The following is a 19,878-nucleotide window of genomic DNA, read 5'->3' on the forward strand; positions in this document are numbered from 1 at the left end:
AAGTACTGCTGTTGCAATTCAGCATGTGTTCAAAGCTAGATGAAGAGTAGTTGGCCCAAATTAAAAATGGCTATGGGATGCAAAGGGAGAGTGTGTGATTACACTCAGGAGAGTGTAGGCAAGATACATCCTTCTCCTTCCCAAAGCCCAAATCTCCAATTTTTCAAAACCACAAAGTATTTCAGCATTATCCTCAATATACCTCAAATTGTTGGTGATGAATCATCTTTAATAGTCTTTGACTATGTAGATGGTCTGACAGGGTGCAGAATGCGTGCGTTCCATTGCTACTCACTAGCAATTGCCATGCAAACAGCTGGTGCAAAGGTCACCTATGGCACAGCAAACAGATTTCATGTATCTCATAGAACTCACACGTTTCGAGTCTTCCAGGCATGCTGGTGCACCACATCCAATGGATGCAGCAAAGGTATTCATCTTTAGTGGGAAAAAAATGAGCACCAGCTTCAGGTACAAGCAATGCTCCAGTGATAGTTGAGCTGACAGTGATCAGCTTAGTGTAACAGTCATGGAGCTGCCCACTGAGAGATTGTACATTGTACAACAATGTTCTCTCAATGGAACAGCGCATTCCACATTGTACCCTACCTGTTCACTCTGACCTTTCATTTACTCATTTACCTGCTGTCTTTACAGAAACCTCTTAGCCTGATTTCAGCTGATTAGAAACAAAACTAATCCAAGTACTTCTTCATTAATCAGTCAGGAACTTTCTTACAAAGGTTTTCAGCCATTCTTAAATGGTATTAGCCTGTGGCCAGATGCTTACTCTACTTAATCCAGCAAAGTAGAAAGCCTCTTAGCTACTCATGGCACCCAGTATTTATGTTCAAACCTGTTCTCTCAACCCAGCTAGCATCAACTTAAAATTCCTCTCAACAAAAATGGAAGGAAAAAGCAGCTTTAAAAGAGTATAGTGGAGAAGAAAATGCTTTGGAGAAACAGTTACACATGGTAATGTCTGCAGGAAGGAGAAAACTGAGAAGGAAGATGTGACTGAAAAGAACAAAGCTGCAAGAGTGGAGTGTAATTACATCTAGTACTGTCTGTAGATAGGCTGAAGGACTGGATATTGAAGAATGACAATGTAAAAGGACTGTAATGGGTTACTTAGCACTAGCCTAGAAAAGGCTAGAAAAGCACAGGGACTACACTATTGTGACTACCCAACAGCAACATTAGTGTTTAAAACAGGTTGTGTATGGTATTTCTGCCATTAGTCCCACATATAACACCATCAACTCCATTAAAATAGGGGATTAAACATGCAAGACATAGTAAAATGCAACACTTATCCCCAGTTTTTAAAACTTGTAGTAAAGGGAGGATAACCATGTGGCTCTTGCCCAGTGTGTGCTAAGGATGTGGACATTACTGAGGACTCAGGAGGTTTCACTCTGCCCTGGTTGTGCTTGCCCAGCCTTACTGGGCCAATTCCTGCAAGCTGCTTTCTCAACTTCCCTGCTTCAGTTTCCCCATAAAAATATGCTTATTTACCAAACGGTTTCTGACTTACTATCATAAAGCACTATATGAAAGCTAGTTATGAACCTGGAATTGCTCATAAAATGAAAACATCCAGACAATAACTTAAGCCTATGCAGACTTGTCCAAAATCCTTTTCCCTGTGTGGAGAAAAAAAAGAAAAAATGTAAAGAAATACTGTTTACAAAAGTTTCTGACCTCAAAAAAACCCAAAACAGTGTTGTTATAAAAATTTCGTCTTAGCCATGATCTGATTCAATTATTTTATTACAATTGATTAATATCGAGAGGCAATAAGCAAGCAGCGCTGGGTGCGCCGGGGAGTCTCCACGAGGGTCTTTGGGGTGTAGTCTCTTACACTTCTTGGTCCGGGGTCTCAGCCAATCCCTTCTTCTGTACCCGGATGCCGACGTGGCCCCTTTCCATTATTCTTTTCTTGTTGCTGGGGTCTTTCTCCGGTGAAAACGTTGCTGAACTTCTTGGTCGTACATTAAAGGGGAGATGTCTTTCACATGCAATTAACTACCATCTTAGCCCCCTAAATTCCATTCCTTATCTGGTTACTTATCCTGTAACAGGATGTATCTATCTCTTAGTTACATAACCCCCTTAAAGCATTCAAGCAATTAAACAGCACCGTTTGAAAAACAAAGCACCCTTTGAAAAACAAAGCTGTTCCAAGCAGTTAAACAAAGCACCCTTTGAAAAACAAAACGGCTGAGTAAGAGGGATTATTCCTTTGTTTCTTCTTCTCTCTCATCATTGTATTGACAGGAACATTTATCATAATCATGCTCACTCCTATATGTCCCACACAAGATACAATGGTCACAAGGGGTTCTGATTCCACATAAAGTGCAATGGTAACAAAAACTCCTAAGTTGCTGACACGAATCATTCCTGTATACCTCACAGTGTCAAACCAACCTAGGTTAATACGATGTTAATGCTAACAATAGAATACAACCATTTGTTGTAGTTTTTCAAAATTCAGTTTGTGACATTTAGATATTTGGAAAATAAATCACATATAAGTACAAGCACTACTCCTCTGCGAGTAGTGACCTTGTGAGCCACAGTGTGCGCTTTCACTCTGCTCTTCGAAGTGGTGCACTGCTCTGGGAACCTTACACATGGCATCTTTGCCAAGGCCAAGGCCAGTCCCGTATTCAGGTGCAGCTGTGCTCAGCGGAAACCTCTTACAGCTATTCCTGATCACCACTGGAGCCTACTTCTCATTCACAGGATTCCTCTGGATATTCTTCTTTCTAAAGCCTAAAAATACCCTTTTAACAGCTTCTCACAGGTCCTTTTAAAATTCTACACACAGACCACACTTACAGCTGATGGTCTGCATAACCTGAAGAACTTTATGCATAGCACTGTGGTTTTACACTAAGTCCACTAAAGCTACGCAAATTACAACTAATGGCCCTCCTTAAGTACGTGTGGAGAATTAAGGTTTATATTTAGCACTTCACACCCTAGTCTTAGTTTCATTTACTTTAGCACCCTCAAAGGCAAAAAGGCAAAACTGCTCAATAATGAAGTTCAGGCAAACATCAATATCCCTTTTACCCTGAACGTCTATTTCTCAAAGCTGAGTTTTGCACAGCAAAATCACAGCTCCTCAGTAAATGCTTCCAAAGGTGTCAGCTTTGCAAGCGCTCTCTCTCCCAAACCAAAAAAAGCACCACATGCAAGTGTCAGAGCTCTTTGTACAAGGTACGACTTGGGGCAGATTTGCAGGGACAGGATTCCTGACGGCCGCAAGCCGCCCTCCTAAGCCCAGCAATGCCCAGCGGTGCACGCCTTTCCCACAGCGGCCCAGGGCAGGTGGCAAAGCCCGGGATCCTCAGCCTGCGAGCCACCTCTTTGTCTGCCGTGGGGTACTGGCTCGCTGCGGGCCGGGCCCCACCCGGCCTCCCCGTCCCTCCCTGCAAGGCCAGGCCGCAGCCCAGCGGGACGGTGCATGATGAAACTTCGCGGCGGGTTTCAACAACAGCAGGCGTCGGAGGGGGAGGAGCCTAAACCGCCGGGAGCCGCCTCCTTCACCCCCCGCCGCCGGTAGGACAGCGGCTCTTCCTGCGCTGGCGGCCGGCACGGGGTAAGGCGGTAGAGTAGGCGGCAGCTTCAGGGTTACGGGCCGCGCCTCGCAGGACTAGCCGAGGAAGCTCAACAGGGTCATGGGGCGAGCGCAGCCGCGCAGGCGGCTTTCGTGGGGAGAGGCCGCAGTGCCCGGCCTTCCGCCGCTCCTCCCGGTGCCCTCGCCCTGGAGCCTTCCGCGGCGGATGGGCGGTGGACGGAGGGCCTGCGGTGTGCTGCAGCCGCTGGGGGAACGGGCGGCCGCATGGAGGGGGAGCGGCCGTGCGCGGAGGGGGCGTCCTCCCGGGTGTTAGAGAACCGTGGGGCACCTGGGCCCCGCCACAGCTGGTGGGAAAGCCCAGTTCCACGTGCCTTTTGCAGTCCCAGAGGTGGGCTGCTTCTAGGAACCTACAGGGCAAGTGGTGGTGCTGGGGAGCTCAGCCTCAGCTGCATGATGCTATTCAGGTTAGGGTTCAGAGAGCCACAAAGCTTATAGTTCCAGGGACATTGGGGCTGCAAAAAGCATGCCAAAGGGAGCATGGCGCTGCAGCAGCATTGCTCCTTCCACAGCTTTCTTATCGGGGCCACCAATGGTACCCTCTTTCAGTTTGAAACTACTGCCCCTTGTCCTGGTGCTGCAGGACTTGGATTTAAGATTAAGAGAGGCTTTTACCACTTTATGTGTTGAAAGACCACAGACTTGAAGGACTGTCAGCCTTTCTGCTGAAATGATGATACTCCCACAGATGATACCCAATGCACATGATTTGTAATGATTTGTTCTATTTGTGCTCTATAAAAAAAAGTCATAGACAACCTTGGTGTACCTAGAGGTAAACTTAAGCCTAATTTCTTGGTGGCCAAAGTTTGCTTATCATTGTCTGTGCAAAGCAGGTTTTACCTCGTGTTAGCAAAGTTTGCTATTTGTTTTATCGGTCCTTTTGACATTCAAGCAATTAATACCCTGTTGTTTGTTGATTGTGTTTTCTACGTGTCAGCAGTTGCTTATAATGTCTTTGTGGGACAGGTTATCCACTTCAGGTAGATACACAGCCTCACAATGTGCGGTATCTGGGCCCTGTTTGGGAGCGATGAATGCCTTTCTGTCCAGTGTCTAAGTGCCATGAAGATAGCACACAGAGGTCCTGATGCATTTCGTTTTGAGAATGTCAATGGATTCACCAACTGTTGTTTCGGTTTCCACCGCCTTGCAGTTGTTGATCAGCTGTATGGTATGCAGCCTATCCGGGTGAAGAAATTCCCATACCTGTGGCTGTGTTACAATGGAGAAATATATAATTTCAAACAGGTAAATGTTGTATCTTCAGGTATGATGAGTTTAAAATAAAGATGCATTCTTCTTTATCTCTCAGGGAGGGAAGTTCCAAGCCTCTTTTCTCCCTTTCTGTCTTTATAATCAAATGCTTCTAGGCTGTCTTGCTCTTCATTTCTTTTGGGTTATTCAAGCTTTTGAGTGTTGCATTTTTATTTTCTGCATATCAATTCAGATGGAATATGTCACTTTAATATATGTATAGCATGCATGCTTAGGTATTTAAGTAGAACAGCAAGCACAAGGCAGATGTGCCGCCAAAGTCCTTAGGTGGCTGCAGATTTATGGAGCTTTTAAGAGCCACCTAAGTCAGTCACATGGGCACAAAACAAGCAGCAACTCTGTACTTACTTCCTAAAGTACCTGAATGTCCCTGGTGGGTGTGATACTGCAGCTGAATATTGCTTTATGTGCCTTAGTCCCTGTGCTAAGACGTCCATGCCCCCTATGTTACTTGTAAAGGGAAGTGATTCAGATCATCCAAATTTGGTGTATAAAGCAGCTTACAGTCATGACTGTTTCTGACTCATGGTGAAACTGAGTGCTTAAAATTAATCATTAACTGAGCATGGTAGTATCAGAGATGTAGGAATAATCTGATATGTCTTAGTACTTATTACAGTTTTGAAGTTGGAGGCAGGCAATGTCAGTGACATCAGTAACGTCACTGGGAATTTGAATAGGCAGGAGATTATTTTTCCCCCCATCTTCAGGTATCTATTTGAAAGGTGAGATAAACCTTTCCCTGTGGTACACATGAAATGCATTGTACCAGCAGTCTGTAATACTTGGTGTGTTTTGTGTTGTGGTCTTTCTGCTGTTGAATCCTGTAAGAATTACTCTCAGTCGTGCTGCATACAATCCTGAGGGGACTTGAATTGTGCAAAGCTCCTTTTCCATCTGTAGGAGTTTGTTCAGTTGTTCTCATTACATAGTGTATGCTCTTTATATAGGGGTATAAAGAGACTTTTCTTTCAGCCTTGTGGCTGAAAACCACCTAGGAAAGGATCTTGGGTGAAACAGGCATTTGTTGAGGAAAATTACTTAGTTATATTAATATTAACTCAGTTTGATCCAACACTTTGCCCCATAAACAACAATTAAAACTGAAGAACTCAAAATGCAGAGCATTGGTCCTGTGGAGTTTCTTGGCTTGTTAGTGTTTTACTGAAACCCTCTTTCACCCTTCTGGTAGATAATGAAAGGACTTTAAGAGTAGCACCACAACAACATGAAGAATATTTGGTCTGGCTTGAGTCTGACGGCTAATTTCTTCCTCGCCCACTCCATCTGCATAGGCAGAGTGAAAAGGTTAGTTTGAGTAATGGAGGAAGATTAGGCAGACGGAAATGGTTCATAAAAAAAAAAATCACCGAGGAATTGCAGTGACTGTATAAGTAAACTGGAGTTTATTTTTTAACTACTCTGCAGAGATGTTACCAGTGTCTTTGTTTCGGAGCAGGGGAAGACTTCTGTAAATGTTATCTGATAAGAAAGTACCACTGAGTGATTTCAGACTGCAATAAATGATGTCTTTGGTCCTGTTTTGAGTTGGGTTTTTAGAAGCAGAGACCACCTGTGTCTGCCATTTGTCTGTGGGAGATGGGGAGCCTAGTGCTTCTGAAGATCGGGGTCATGGGTTTGCAGTTTGACATCCTCAGATAGAAATATATCTCTGAAAACATGCCACAATGTGAATTGCTTAAGACTACAGAGTCAATTTACATTGTCTGAGAGATGATCCTGGGTAATATTTTTAACACAGAAGTATAATTGCCTTCTTTGGCAAAAATGTTTATGTAAGTTTTGAACTGTGATTTTACAAAAGAAAACTATTTTTTCTTACTAAACAATTATATGAATGGCGTTGGGGTTTCTTTTCCAATTAATAAGCAGTCAGTGTTTGCAATTTCTTATGTTTTCTTTGTATTTTTTTTTAGTTGCAGAAGCAGTTTGGATTTGAATATCAAACATTAGTGGATGGTGAGGTTATCCTTCATCTTTACAACCGAGGAGGAATAGAACAAACAGCATCCATGCTAGATGGTGTATTTGCTTTCATCCTTCTGGACACCGCAAATAGAAAAGTGTTTCTGGCGAGGGATACCTATGGAGTCAGACCATTGTTTAAGGTGCTGACTGATGATGGATTTTTGGGTGTCTGTTCTGAGGCAAAAGGTAAGACCAGTTGTGTTTAGTGCCTAAATAATCTTAGATATTGTTGTTAGAGACAAACTACTTTGTTAGGCTTTTCTTCTAAGTGTGACAAGAAAGTGAACTGTAATTTCAGTAATAAATGAACTATATTTAGAAGTCTAAGGACTACGTATTGTTAGAACAGAACCCACAGATAGTAAACCTCTAAGATGTGTAATTATCCTTAATATCTCTAAAATAACTTGCTTATTGAATTTTGTAATTCTTTTTGTTCTAGAATCATAGAAGTATTGAGCCCAAGGTGTTTTGTTACCCCGAAGTTAAATGTAGTCTACAGAGTTAGGCTAGATTTATGCTATGATAAATTACATCAGAATTTGATCCTGGTGTTCTGTGGTGAACTGGGAAATAGAGCTGCTAACCCATAAAAGCCAGGAATTTTAAAACCCTACTGAAATTTCCTGCAGCATTGGGTACTTTTTTGGTGACACTTACTTTATTTGATGGTTTTTTTTCCTTCAAAATGACAAATGTTTTTTAAAGTAATTATCTCTAGTCTTGACACTTGCGTGAACAATTCTGAACAGTGCCAAAAAGGATTTTATTGCCTAAAATGCACTTTGGATAAAATTGACTTTAATTACTTGTGTCCTTCCTGTTTACTGTGTATCAGTTTTATTATCGGACTCTAATGTAGCTTGACTCCTCTAATAGTAGTACTACATACTACAGTACAGTCTGGAACTGGTGAGTTATGAAATCACTAAATCATTGTCAATTAAGCAGTCACTTCAGTGATGTAGTTTTATTACAACCCCCTTGTTAGCTTGACTACACCTAATTTTAAACACAAAATCAATTGTTAATTGTCATTTGAATTCTCATGAGCCTATTACATTTTGACATGGACATCATGTCAAGAAAGTGCAGCTCTTAATGTTCACAGGATATAAATTGCTACTTGCTGGATTCCCATCACTGTTGTCTGCCTCAGCTTGAGGTGGCTCAGATCTATGTGTGTAACCGGTCAGCCGCAGAATCATGCACTAGCCAGAACAGACTCCAACTCAAATGATTTTTATTTTTTTTTAAATACCAAATTTAAGGTCTGGATCAAATATTTGTGTATTGGTTTAGTACAGATGCTGTTGTGCGAGGTGTAACTAATAAGGTAAAAACTTACCTTCCCTCCCACCCCCCCCCCCCATTTTATCTGTAGGACTTATCAACTTGAAGCATTCATCATCCTTATGTTCTAAAGTGGAACCATTTCTCCCTGGTCATTATGAAGTGTTGGATTTAAAGCCCTCTGGCAAAGTTGCATCAGTGGAATTAGTAAAATTTCATAGCTATAAAGATGAACCACTCCATGTTGCGTGTGATACAGTGGAAACTCTGCCTTCAGGTAGTACAGCAAAACATTTCCTGCTGCTTCTGATTTTAAAAGAAATTGAGTGGTTAAAAAAGTGCCAACTGGAAGAGCCTTTATAATGTAAGGACTTAAGAATTGTTTTTGTAGACACTCATGTACAAAGATGAACTTGCATGCCCTCATTATCAAAGGAAAATTTAGACAAATATCTTTGTTTCCTGACAGCATGATCTATCAAAGTCTTAAGTGGTGCTTCTTGGATTTCTTTTCCTTTTGTGTTCTGGATAGGCTTTGATGTTGAAACCGTGAAGAGCAACATCCGTATTCTGTTTGAAAATGCTGTTAGAAAACGTTTGATGGCTCACAGAAGGATTGGTTGTCTTCTGTCAGGTGAGTAGCAAGAATCACAGTGATTCTTTATCTTCTCTGTCTTTCACCCATCTCTGTTAGTTAGACAAAAGCATACTGGCTGTTCTGCTGTGATGTACCTGAAGTGATACAAATCTTCATTTGATTCGTAGAGCAGATAACAGAGAACTTGTTAAGTTTGTAATAAAGTTTTCCAGTTTACAAATATCTTGAATATCTTACACTTTTAAAGCATACTCTGGTGTGGGATGTTGGTTTGTGGAGACATGGACTATTTTTAATTAAGATGAAAAAACTGTATTGAAAAATCACCCTGTGTACACCTAAGTATATGAGATTCATGCTTTAGGTCAGTGTCTGAAAAGAAAATGTAATTACCTTCACTTTGCATGGATTGAGCATAGAAAAAAAAATCTTTGGCATGTTTCAGATAGCAGGAGGAAGTGAAGTTCTTACTTGTCACCTTCTTTGATTTAGCCTCCATCCTAGACTGCCCTTCATTTACCAAATTACAGGGGACCATCACCAAAATTGATTGCTACACTCTTTTTCAGGTGAGGTACAGGAAGTTGTTCACTGACTTAGGTCATCTGTGATGTGATCTGGTGGTTCAGTGTTACAGAGATACTTTTAGAGGTAAAGCCTCTGCAGCCTTGGGATTCACATCTGTCGTAGTTTAAACCAATCCACACAGGTTGTCCACTCACCCCCCCCGACCCTCCCCACTCCCGGAGGGATGGGGAGGAAAATCAGGAGAATGTAACTCCCACGGGTTGAGATAAGAACAGCCCAGTAGCTAAGGTATAACACAAACCACTGCTGCTACCACCAATAATAATAATGATAAGAGAAAATAACAAGAGAATACGATACCACTGCCGAACGAGTTCGACCCCCCCGAAGAACGAGAGCCTGCTCCTTCCGGGTAACTTCCAGTTCCCCCTCCGGGCATGACGTGCTATGGTATGGAATACCTCTTTGGCTAGTTTGGGTCAGGTGTCCTGTCTCTGCTTCCTCCTGGCCTCCCTCGTCCCCAGCAGAGCATGAGACTCACAGAGTCCTTGGCCAGAATAAACATTACTTAGCAACAATTAAAAACAATCGGTATTATCAGCTCTCTGCCCAGGCTGGAAGTCAAAACACAGAGCTTGCACCAGTTACTAAGAAGGAGCAAAACGGCTCCTGGTAAACCCAGGACAGTATCTTACTTACTTTAGTTTTGTAGCACTTTGTACTTGTGGTTAGAGTTCTGAAATGCTGTTGAGGCATTCACTGAACATCAGTAATTGCACTCATATATAATGAACCCTATTACATGTGCATTTGAATGTGAGAGAACTGGCTAGGAGATATGGTTGGACCATTTCCTTACTGTGGCATTATCAAAAGTAGGATGGAGGTAAATGAAATGGGGAGATACATGGAGTTTAAAGATCCCAGCCTCAGTAAAAAGCCTGTTCAAACCCCAAATTTCACATATAAAATTAGAAGGCAGTCAGCAACTCCTCAGATGCACATGCAGAATGTACTAGTAGCAAAACTAAGTGCCATTGCTGGTATAATACCAGAGTATCTCAGTGCTTCACAATTTTGGCTATGCTTGGAGCATCGCAGTTGGAGAAATGCTTTTGTTTCCAATCACATAGGGAGTTCTGCAGCTTCACAGTGGAAACTCAGGTTTTGATTTCCCTGATTTCCACATCCTAAGCACTCAGTTTTATTTCTGTGTTCCACTTTTCTCACACTCTGCATGTAATTTCTACTTTTTATTTGCAAGGTGTCTTTTCCACAGAGGGGATCAGGGTGGGAATGGATGCTAATGCACTCAGCTGAAAAACCGCATGCAGACTGTAGGAAACACAGAGAAGAGGGTTTTGTGTTACGCTTGTTAGAACTGCAGGCAAGTGTGGGAGAACAGGTACTGTTTTGCTCAGTACTTCAAAGGGAAACAGCAAGTAGAACTAGTCAAGGATTAGCAGAACTACCTCATGAGAATAAGAAGGTAGAGTCTTGGAGTACATCTAGGCAGCTTGTGTATCTCTTGGGTTTGTTGTTTGTTTTCTGAACTGTTCAAATCCCTCTACTGTTCAAGAAAGAAAAGGAGGGGAAAAAAGAATGTCACTAGTGAACCTTTCCACTTTGAAGTGATGTTTAAAAAAATAATGGTGCTCAAACCTCACTTTTAAAATGATTGGGAAAGAGTATAATCCTTACACTAAACATTAATTTACTTTATCCTCTTTCTTCAAACAGCAAACCAAAAAATAAATCACGTAGTTCTGTCAGTGAAGCATCAAATGTGTAGGTAGGAAGAGGATAGAGAAATTAATCTCATTACAGCAGAGTTGAGAAGAGGCATGTTCTACAGTGGTACAATGTTTTCAGAATACTTTCTGTGTATCTTAAAGAAGGATTTCCACTGATGCTTCTGACACCAAAAGTACTAACAACTGTTACTGAAGATGTTCCACTAAAGCTGTCCAATTCTCTTGTTAAGCAGAGTTAAACTGCACTTGTACAAGAAGTACCTTGGATTTGCATGGTTTAAAAATGAAGCCCACACATGAGATTCCACTATCTAGATTCAGTGTCCTCAAGGGGAAGCAAAAACCAGGCAAACACCTAACAAAATAATTTGGTTTGTTGGCAGGGGGCTTAGATTCCAGCTTGGTTGCAGCTGTTCTTCTGAAACTCATGAAAGAAATCAACATCAGTTATTCATTACAAACCTTTGCAATTGGAATGGAAAACAGTCCTGACTTACTGGCTGCCAGAAAGGTATAGTAAGTGTTGCTTTCCATTTGTTCTGAGCTGCTGAGTGCTAAACAGTGTATATTAATGGTGCTAACTTCATGCTATGATATTAATAGTAACACCGAATATTTATGTATTGCTGTGATGTAAATCAATTTGCAGTAAATCATTTAGTACAACATTGCTGCTTAGTTAAATCTTATGAGAGAGATAATTTAGCTTTACCTGTTTTCTCTTATATTTGGAAGACTTTCATGACAGACTCTCACTGTGTTGTTACCAAAAGCATGGTGCTTTGGAGTTGTCTCAATTCTGCCTCTGTGTTTTAGGGTAAATCTCCATGCTGTGGTTCCTGTGCTGTGGCATTTGTATGTATGTTAAATGTTTTAAGTTAATCATCAGTTTACAGAATTAAGAGCCTTGTACAAACTGTTTGCCATCTGGAGTACTCTTTAGGTATGCAGGCTGTCCTGGCTTTTGAGCTGCTTTTTCTCTTCAGGACAAGTATCTGGAGTATTTAGAGCCTTTACAGATGCTGTTAATGCTTTAGGCAAGCAGCTGGGTGGCTGTTGTAATCATGATTGAACATTGTAATTAGGTAGACTATTTTCCTTCTGGTGAATGTACCACTGCAAGTCAGAGGCTACTACAATATCATCTTTTCTTGGTCTAGTATCCTGTAATTCTCATTGTGGCAGAAGGGAGCTGGTGCTTTCATGCAATGTGTGTGTTTTTAAGTACAATGTATGTTTAAAAAATGTTTTAATTGAAAAGCAATACATTATTGTGACCTTTTGCAAACAGGTGGCAGCACATATAGGCAGTGAACATCATGAAGTAATATTTAATTCTGAAGAGGGAATTCAGGCAATAGAGGACGTTATCTTCTCCTTGGAAACCTATGATATAACAACAGTAAGAGCTTCAATTGGTAAGGCTTTTTTTTTTTTTTTTTTCCTAACAGCAGCCTTTGCTTTATATTGTCCAAATAAAATTTTGTGCAAAATCACGTGGTCATCTACTAGATCCTTTAGAAGTCACAGAACCTGGGAGCTGGAAATCCCATATTCTGCTCCCCGGTCTTGTCTGTGATGCCACACTGAGGGAAAACTGTTAGTAATTTCAAAGTCACTGACTGTACGAAACAATTGTCAAGAGCTGTTCCTGAAGCTTTGGGATGAAAAACAAAAGTTGTATGAAGAAGAAACGTTAGATCTACAGACATAGGTTTTCCTTGAAGGAAGCGGGAAAATGTACAGGTTATCTGAGGTACTGAATGTTAGGATAATAAAACAATTATGATTAGTATAAAAATTATGCAAGGAATGGGTAAAGTGAAGTATTTCTTGTAACCCTTTAGTAACATGTTCACTCAAGTCAGGTAGACTTCTTATAATGTATGTTTGATTCTGACAAACTAAAGGAGGTCACCAGCAGCTTCTTGGAAAGGGTTGCCAGCCTGATAGAATGAAAAACCCTAATCCAGTGTGACCTGCTGTCCAATGCAGGCTTTGACATCTTACCCAGTTACAGTCTTGTGTCATCCTAAAGCATTGCAAAAGAATTAAGCCAAAAAGGCAACACAGTTTTGAAAACCCAGGTTCCCTGTGTGGAATCTGGGGCATGAAGTTATGACTTTATAATGTGAAATATTGAAAGCATTTATTTCAAAAATAGACTTTTCAGCTGTCATCTTTCTTTGTGATTGCTGCTTAGTATGAACTAGATCCTTTTCCTTAGATCTCTAATACTTGTGTTATGGAAGCATATTGTTTGGAAAGATGCAGTGAGGAGAAGGCATTAATTCTGGTTAATAAACAATTCTTGGGGGGGGGGGAGAAAAAGGTTTCATACAGTTCAACCCACAGTGGCAGAGAGCTAAAGAGCAACTTTTGTTGGTAGCTTTCTTATCTAAAGTGGAAAGGTTTCTTCAGGACTGTGCTGGAATTAATCATGTGCTTCATTTCAAACTGAGTCAGAGTAACACCTCTATGTGCTCCCATGAGAATCCTCCAGTGTTTCCAGGATCATAGACATATCTTTCTGATATTTTGAGGCTAAGTGTAGGTACATGGTTTAGATATATCTGGCAGTACCTAGTGTGGCTGTTCATGGCTCTGAATAACAATGGGATGTTATTTTTGCATATTGCAATTGTTTGCCACAGAAGAAAGTAATATAAGAGAGAAACATATAAAATGCTAAATTAAAACTGGGCTTGCTGTGTATAGCATTAAAATACAGCTACATGTATGATAACTTTCTACTTTTTTGTTTTTAAGGTATGTATCTTGTCTCCAAATATATACGGAAGAAAACAGATAGTGTGGTCATTTTTTCAGGAGAAGGATCAGATGAGCTGACACAAGGATATATATATTTCCATAAGGTAGATATATTCCCTATGCAGAAATCCCTTGAACTGCTTGTTCTCCCCTTCAGTGGACAAATCTGTGAGATTCCAAGGTGTGATGCTTGAGAGTTGTCACAGCTGTGTATTTGTTGAGACTTTCTCCTCAGGTGGCATAAAGTCCGAGGGATCTAATCACGCAAAAACCAAACCCCCCCCAAAAAAAAACAAACAAAAAACACCCAATTTTTTAAAAAATTCTTGAGACTGTTCTTTCTTATATGCAATCTTTGCTAGTTCTGACATCACTTGGTGACTACAACTCAAACACAGGACAGCAAGTAATGGTTTCCTCAGTGCAACTATATTATGTCTGTGTGCTACATGCTTATGTCTGGTTACAGGCACCATCTCCTGAAGAGGCTGCAGAAGAGAGCGAGAGGCTTCTGAAGGAGCTGTACCTGTTTGATGTGCTTCGTGCGGACAGAACTACTGCAGCACATGGGTAAAACATACTCTCTTAGATGCTGAGGACTTCTGTTATTTAAAAGCCTAAGAAGATCATAAAAGTTATGTTGCTGTTGAGGAAAATACATATTGACTTGCTGTTACTGTTTGAATAACTAGAGCGATTCAGAATATTGTGGTGCAGGATAATTTTATTCCTACTGTCTGAGTTTAAAATAATTGAAGATGATCACTGGTCTTCAGAGTAGTAATAGCAAATGAGGTGCACCCCAGACTGTGCTTGAGCTGTGTTTCTTAATATAACTTGAGACACCACCCACTTTGGCAGAGCAGTTTGTAGCCTGAAGGAATTTAAGCGACAGCAAACCACACACCACAAAATTTAATCCATTCTTCTCTGACTATTTGGCCCACTGTGTTGCCAGCTGATATAGGAAATATCTTTTGTCTGGGATTGTACTAGTCTTCATAGAAGCAGTGAATTAGAAATATAAATATGTAGAGTTAAGGAGGGAAGGCAAAGTCATATTTGACTTTGTTTTTTTCCAAGGTTTAGACAAAGGGGAATCTTGAATTGGATAATCAGCATGCATATGAAGAATTAAAAGAACTTAAAGAGGAAAGTGTGTACATTGAGTCTGGTAGATGACTGTAGTAAGTATTGTTGGGAAATGGCTGTAAATTAGAAAAAGATGGTACCTTTGGCAAAGCAAATAACTTGCCTACTGGGAAACTTGCGTGGTATATTGATCCTGCCACAAAATGACTTGCCCATTTTTTTATACTTTCTTACATTTCTCTTTCCTGTATAAAAGATGGACAAGCAGTAGTCCTGCCATTTGCCTCATAATTTGATTCGGGCTGAAAAATTTGGCTACATATCCAAGGCTGTTTAATATCTCACTCTGGTTGCTTTTTGGAGAGTTGCCTTTTCTTGAGGTTTTTTGGCATGGTGGGTGTTACCTGAAATAGTTGAGGCTCTTTAGCAGAGGAAAAGCTACAGAAACAGTGAAGTTACTAGTATGCAGCATAACATCTCTATATGGCTTTGAAACTGGGCAGCTTAATGTCTCCTGAAGAAACACACTGAGAGGGGGTCTTCCTACTGCAGACACAGTTACTGTAATTCTATCTGTTGCTTTCAGTATCATTAGAAGTCATGGTATGTGTAAGGATATAAGGAAGAAGACTTTGTACATGTATAACTGCCACTGGTATAGGAGAGAAAGCGTGTAAATGCTGCAGAAGCAGTAGTAAGTAACTTAATGGTGTCCATGCGGCTCCTTTTAGTTTCTTTCTTGAGAACACAAACAAACATGGATTTCAAAAATGATAGATCAAAAAGCTTTGCTTGATTCTGTCACATCTTTAGAAATGCTGAGCTGCGAATCTCAGTGAGCAACTTGGTAGTCCTCTGAGGGCAGCAGGACTTTTTTGTTTTCCAATGTTTTTTTGCTTACATGGTCCAATGGTTGTTGCAAATCCTGCAGGACTGTAGTCTTTAAATTCATTGTGCTAGAAGCTGCCCAGCAGATGGCATCATAAATCATTGATACCTGTATTATATCTTGACTTTCCAAATTAATGAATTAAATGCAGATAGTCATAAATATGGAAGTGAAATTTCTTCAAAGTAAAAGCAGAAAAGCTTGTTTATATGGAGTACAGGGAATGCTTAACAGTAAAGAATTCTGTAAGTTTATGGCTTGTTGGTTTAATTCAATATCTTTTTGTGTTTATTTTCTCTGTTTAGTCTTGAACTGAGAGTCCCATTTTTGGATCACCGGTTTACTTCTTATTATTTATCTCTACCAGCAGAACTGCGAATCCCAAAGGTATGTAAAACTAGGGTTGGGCCCAATGCGATCTTATATATTCACTGGTTTGTATTCAAAGCATGACCAAATTGCTGAATTCAGTGGTTATGTTCTTTTAAATATTTTGCTGGATTGTTGGATTACTGAAACCTTTTTCTGGCCAGACCTTCTGAAAGAAAGCTATTTCTTCCGTGTTTAAAGCCAAGTGTTTATACTGCCATTGGTAAGACTGACAACATTGTTTATTCTTCTGCAAACAGAATGGAATTGAAAAGTACCTTCTAAGACAGGCCTTTGAAGATTCCAACTTGCTTCCCAAAGAAATACTCTGGAGACCCAAAGAAGCTTTCAGTGATGGTATAGCATCAGTAAAGAAATCCTGGTTTTCTATTCTTCAGGACTATATTGATCAACAGGTACAATACTACTTTCTTTTGTCTTTCACATTTAGGTGTATTAGATACGGCTGCCAAGGGGAGGCAGTTCACATGCTTAGTTGGGAGAATAAATCTTGTTATGATAGAAACTTGAGCTTCATGGTGGAGCATCAACATAAACTTTAATGAGTGGTCTTCTGTCTTCTAATTGTCTTCTGGTTAAAGGCATTTGAAATCCTAGATAGAAATGTTAGAGCCTGACAGAAATGACTGTGTAAGGGAATGAACAACGTTTAAGCTTCTGGGTTACAAATTAGATTGTATCGGCAAACACAATTTCTGGGCTGCACACAAAGCAGGTGCTTCAGCTGAAAGCACTTACATGAACTTAACTCTGCTGAGTAACAGCATAATGATTTTATAATGTCCTTGCTTGTTTACTTCATTTATTTTTCCCAGCCATGCCTGCCTAAGCTGTTTTGCTCTTTAAAACCTCTGCTTGCTTTGCTAACCAATGAAGACCTGCAGTATTTTGACTTTAGACAAAAGATAATCATCTCTGATGTAAAGAGGCAGTTTAATCGTCCAGAGGAAGGAATAACACCCAATTTACACCAGAGCACCATTACACAAAGATATGTGTAGTCAAGCCTGTAGATGGGTGCTTGTTGTCCTATCACCAACTGCTTATTTCCCTTTTTCTTTCTCTGTATCCAAGAAAGTAGTTGAGCCACAGTGTTGTGCTGCCTACACTGAGCCTGCATTGGGGTACTGGGGCAAATTTATTTCATGGCTGTGAGGAGTTGGTCAACATGTTGGCAGTTGAAGCTGCTTTAGAAATTGCCTCAACTGGTGCAACTTTTCATCCTCCCTTTCTTAGTCAGCTTAGCATCTGCAGATGTCTTTGCCTCTTTGTCCCAGGTCTTTTGTTGCTAAGAGCTTGGTTATAAAAGCATAGTCAACAGCTCTCTGTGAGCTGAAAAAACCCTCCCAAGTAGCCGCTTACATGGCAAACAGACTGTTGTTCTGGTCGATTCACAGCAAAGAGAAGGATAGGAAGGAAGTTCTTGTGAGCTTACTAACAAAGGTGAATGTAACCCAAAGAGAAATGGAAATACAGATATGTATTAATAAAGATCAAGAGAGACAGAGATTTATCTGTCAGAAGCCTCTCCTTCTAGAACAGAGTTTACTTTTTTATTTTTTTTAAAAAAACTTTGGGGTTTCAATCGTTGGTGAATCCTTGCATGTCTTTTACCTTGCAGCAAATTGACTTGTAAAGAGTTAAATGTATTTGCAGCTTAACTGGAGTTTTGCTTATGTCTACAGGTTGATGACCTTCTGCTGGAAAAGGCAGCAGAGAAATATCCTTTCAATCCTCCGAAAACAAAAGAAAGTTATTACTACCGGCAGATCTTTGAAAAGCACTACCCAGGGCAAAGCAACTGGCTGCCCCACTACTGGATGCCAAGATGGGTTAAAGCTACTGATCCTTCTGCTCGCACATTGAAACATTACAAGTCAGCTACTCAAGAGTAGGTTGTTGAAACAAACCACCAAACAGAAGTGCTGCGAGCAATTTGCATGCACTCTGCTTTAAAAACAAACAAGCAAACAATGCAAACCTAAAGCTTAAATGGTCTTTAAGATGCATTTTGACAATGCTGTTGGAAATAAGAGCTTTCTGTGGTTAGTGTACTATTAAAAATTCACCCTGCTGTACCAAAACTTTGTAATTTGTGGGAAAACACTTTATGGACAAGGATCTACCTTATTTGGCAGCTGTGTTCCTTATGTGACCTTGATTGTATTAGTTTGCCTTGCAGTCATTTAATATACGCTAATGTGAACTCTGTTTTGAGGACTTGAATAAGAGTAAGTGATGCAAACTGCTGCAGGCCCTCTGAGCCAAGGGGAATTTGGCAATTTAGTGATTGGTGTTCCTGGCTGTGGGATTTGGATAGTCTGTCTATATTACTCTATTCTGAATGTCTTTCTAAGCATTCCTGAGAACCTTGATCTGGTTTTCAAAGGTATTTAAATATTCATAGCTATGCAGAGATGCTTACTAGTATTTATCATAGTGGTGGTGCTGGGAGTTACTCAGTTAAACTAATGGGAATTTTCTTTGTTATTGTAAAGCTACCAGTTGGTTGGTTTGAATCTTTTAAATATATCAGCAGTCTAAAGACATTGTGACTGTTACCAAAGAGCAGAAGAGACAAGAGAAGCCAAGTTATGCCTTTGTTTCTAACTCAAGGGTTTCAATTCTTAAATTTATTTATTATTAAAAATAGAATGTTAATGGAGTGGTTTGTGTCAATCTGGTGGAAGTTACATGACTAAGTATTTTAAGAATTTTTTCACTTGCTGTGATTGTTTTTCAACCTGTGAGATGAAAGGTAAATTGTGTTTCTGCTCAACCGCATGGGACCAAATGTGTAGTGAACCAACCTTGTTAGCCATAGATTCTGGTCAGACAAAGCATCACTGAAGACAATGGGATTGGACATCTTGCTTGGAAAAATGGAAAAGAAAATCTTTTTCAGAAACCACAAGAACTTCTAATACACTACTGAACAACACGTGATTTTTTTACCCAGGACAACTTTTTATTGACTACTTAGGCATGGGAGCTGCTTTTTTTAAAGGTAACTTAAACATAAGCTTTGTCAAGAAATATGCTTGTGTACTGCAGATTGACTTGATTGCCATTATGCCATTTATGAATACAAGTGTAGTTTAGTGTCCCTCTTGAATGGGAAACCAAAGCAAATTGTTATTTAAAAGATAAAATTGTAAACAATTCTGGTTTAAAATCTTCATAAAATGACTGACTGTCTACTTATTACTCCCCCCTAATCCTGCATTTGAATCTCCCTTCCAGAAACCTTACTGAACCTCTTAGTGGTACCATAGAGCCCATGAACTTTCCAGCTATGGCCAATAGTAGCCATATTTTGACATAAACTTACACAGTTATAAGATGAGTAAGGTGTGTTCCTACAGCTTTCTTTACATAAGGTCCATGTGGCTGTCTTTCTGGATTTCTTTGAAGCGGTTAAGTATATTTGGACTTAGGAGAGGAGTACAGAGCATGTTGATTAGGTACTGATGTGTAAAGATAGGATTTACTACTCACTGTAACTTCTCAAGGCTGAGATATTAAGAAAATAGCATTTGCCTGAAGAAAAATAAGCTCAACACATTTTAAGGTCATTACTCGAATGTGCTTTCTACTGCAACATTGTCAGGTTTTCAAGGAAATTACCTTAATTTTTTAAATTCCT

The 19,878-nt window shown here is 40.2% G+C and overlaps 1 protein-coding gene across 1 annotated transcript; it reads left to right on the top strand.

Moving 5' to 3' along the window:
• Positions 1-3,524: 3,524 nt before the first annotated feature.
• Positions 3,525-19,421, top strand: ASNS (asparagine synthetase (glutamine-hydrolyzing)). Its single transcript, XM_065666326.1, has 12 exons — positions 3,525-3,613; positions 4,619-4,900; positions 6,865-7,102; positions 8,301-8,486; positions 8,742-8,843; positions 11,473-11,600; positions 12,381-12,507; positions 13,859-13,965; positions 14,331-14,431; positions 16,148-16,229; positions 16,472-16,627; positions 17,918-19,421. Exons 2-12 carry the CDS (start codon positions 4,652-4,654, stop codon positions 18,125-18,127), a joined length of 1,686 nt encoding a protein of 561 aa, XP_065522398.1. The 5' UTR covers positions 3,525-3,613; positions 4,619-4,651; the 3' UTR covers positions 18,128-19,421.
• The last annotated feature ends 457 nt before the right edge of the window (positions 19,422-19,878 follow it).

This window comes from Lathamus discolor, chromosome 2 (assembly GCF_037157495.1).
Source record: "Lathamus discolor isolate bLatDis1 chromosome 2, bLatDis1.hap1, whole genome shotgun sequence".
NCBI lineage: Eukaryota > Metazoa > Chordata > Aves > Psittaciformes > Psittacidae > Lathamus > Lathamus discolor.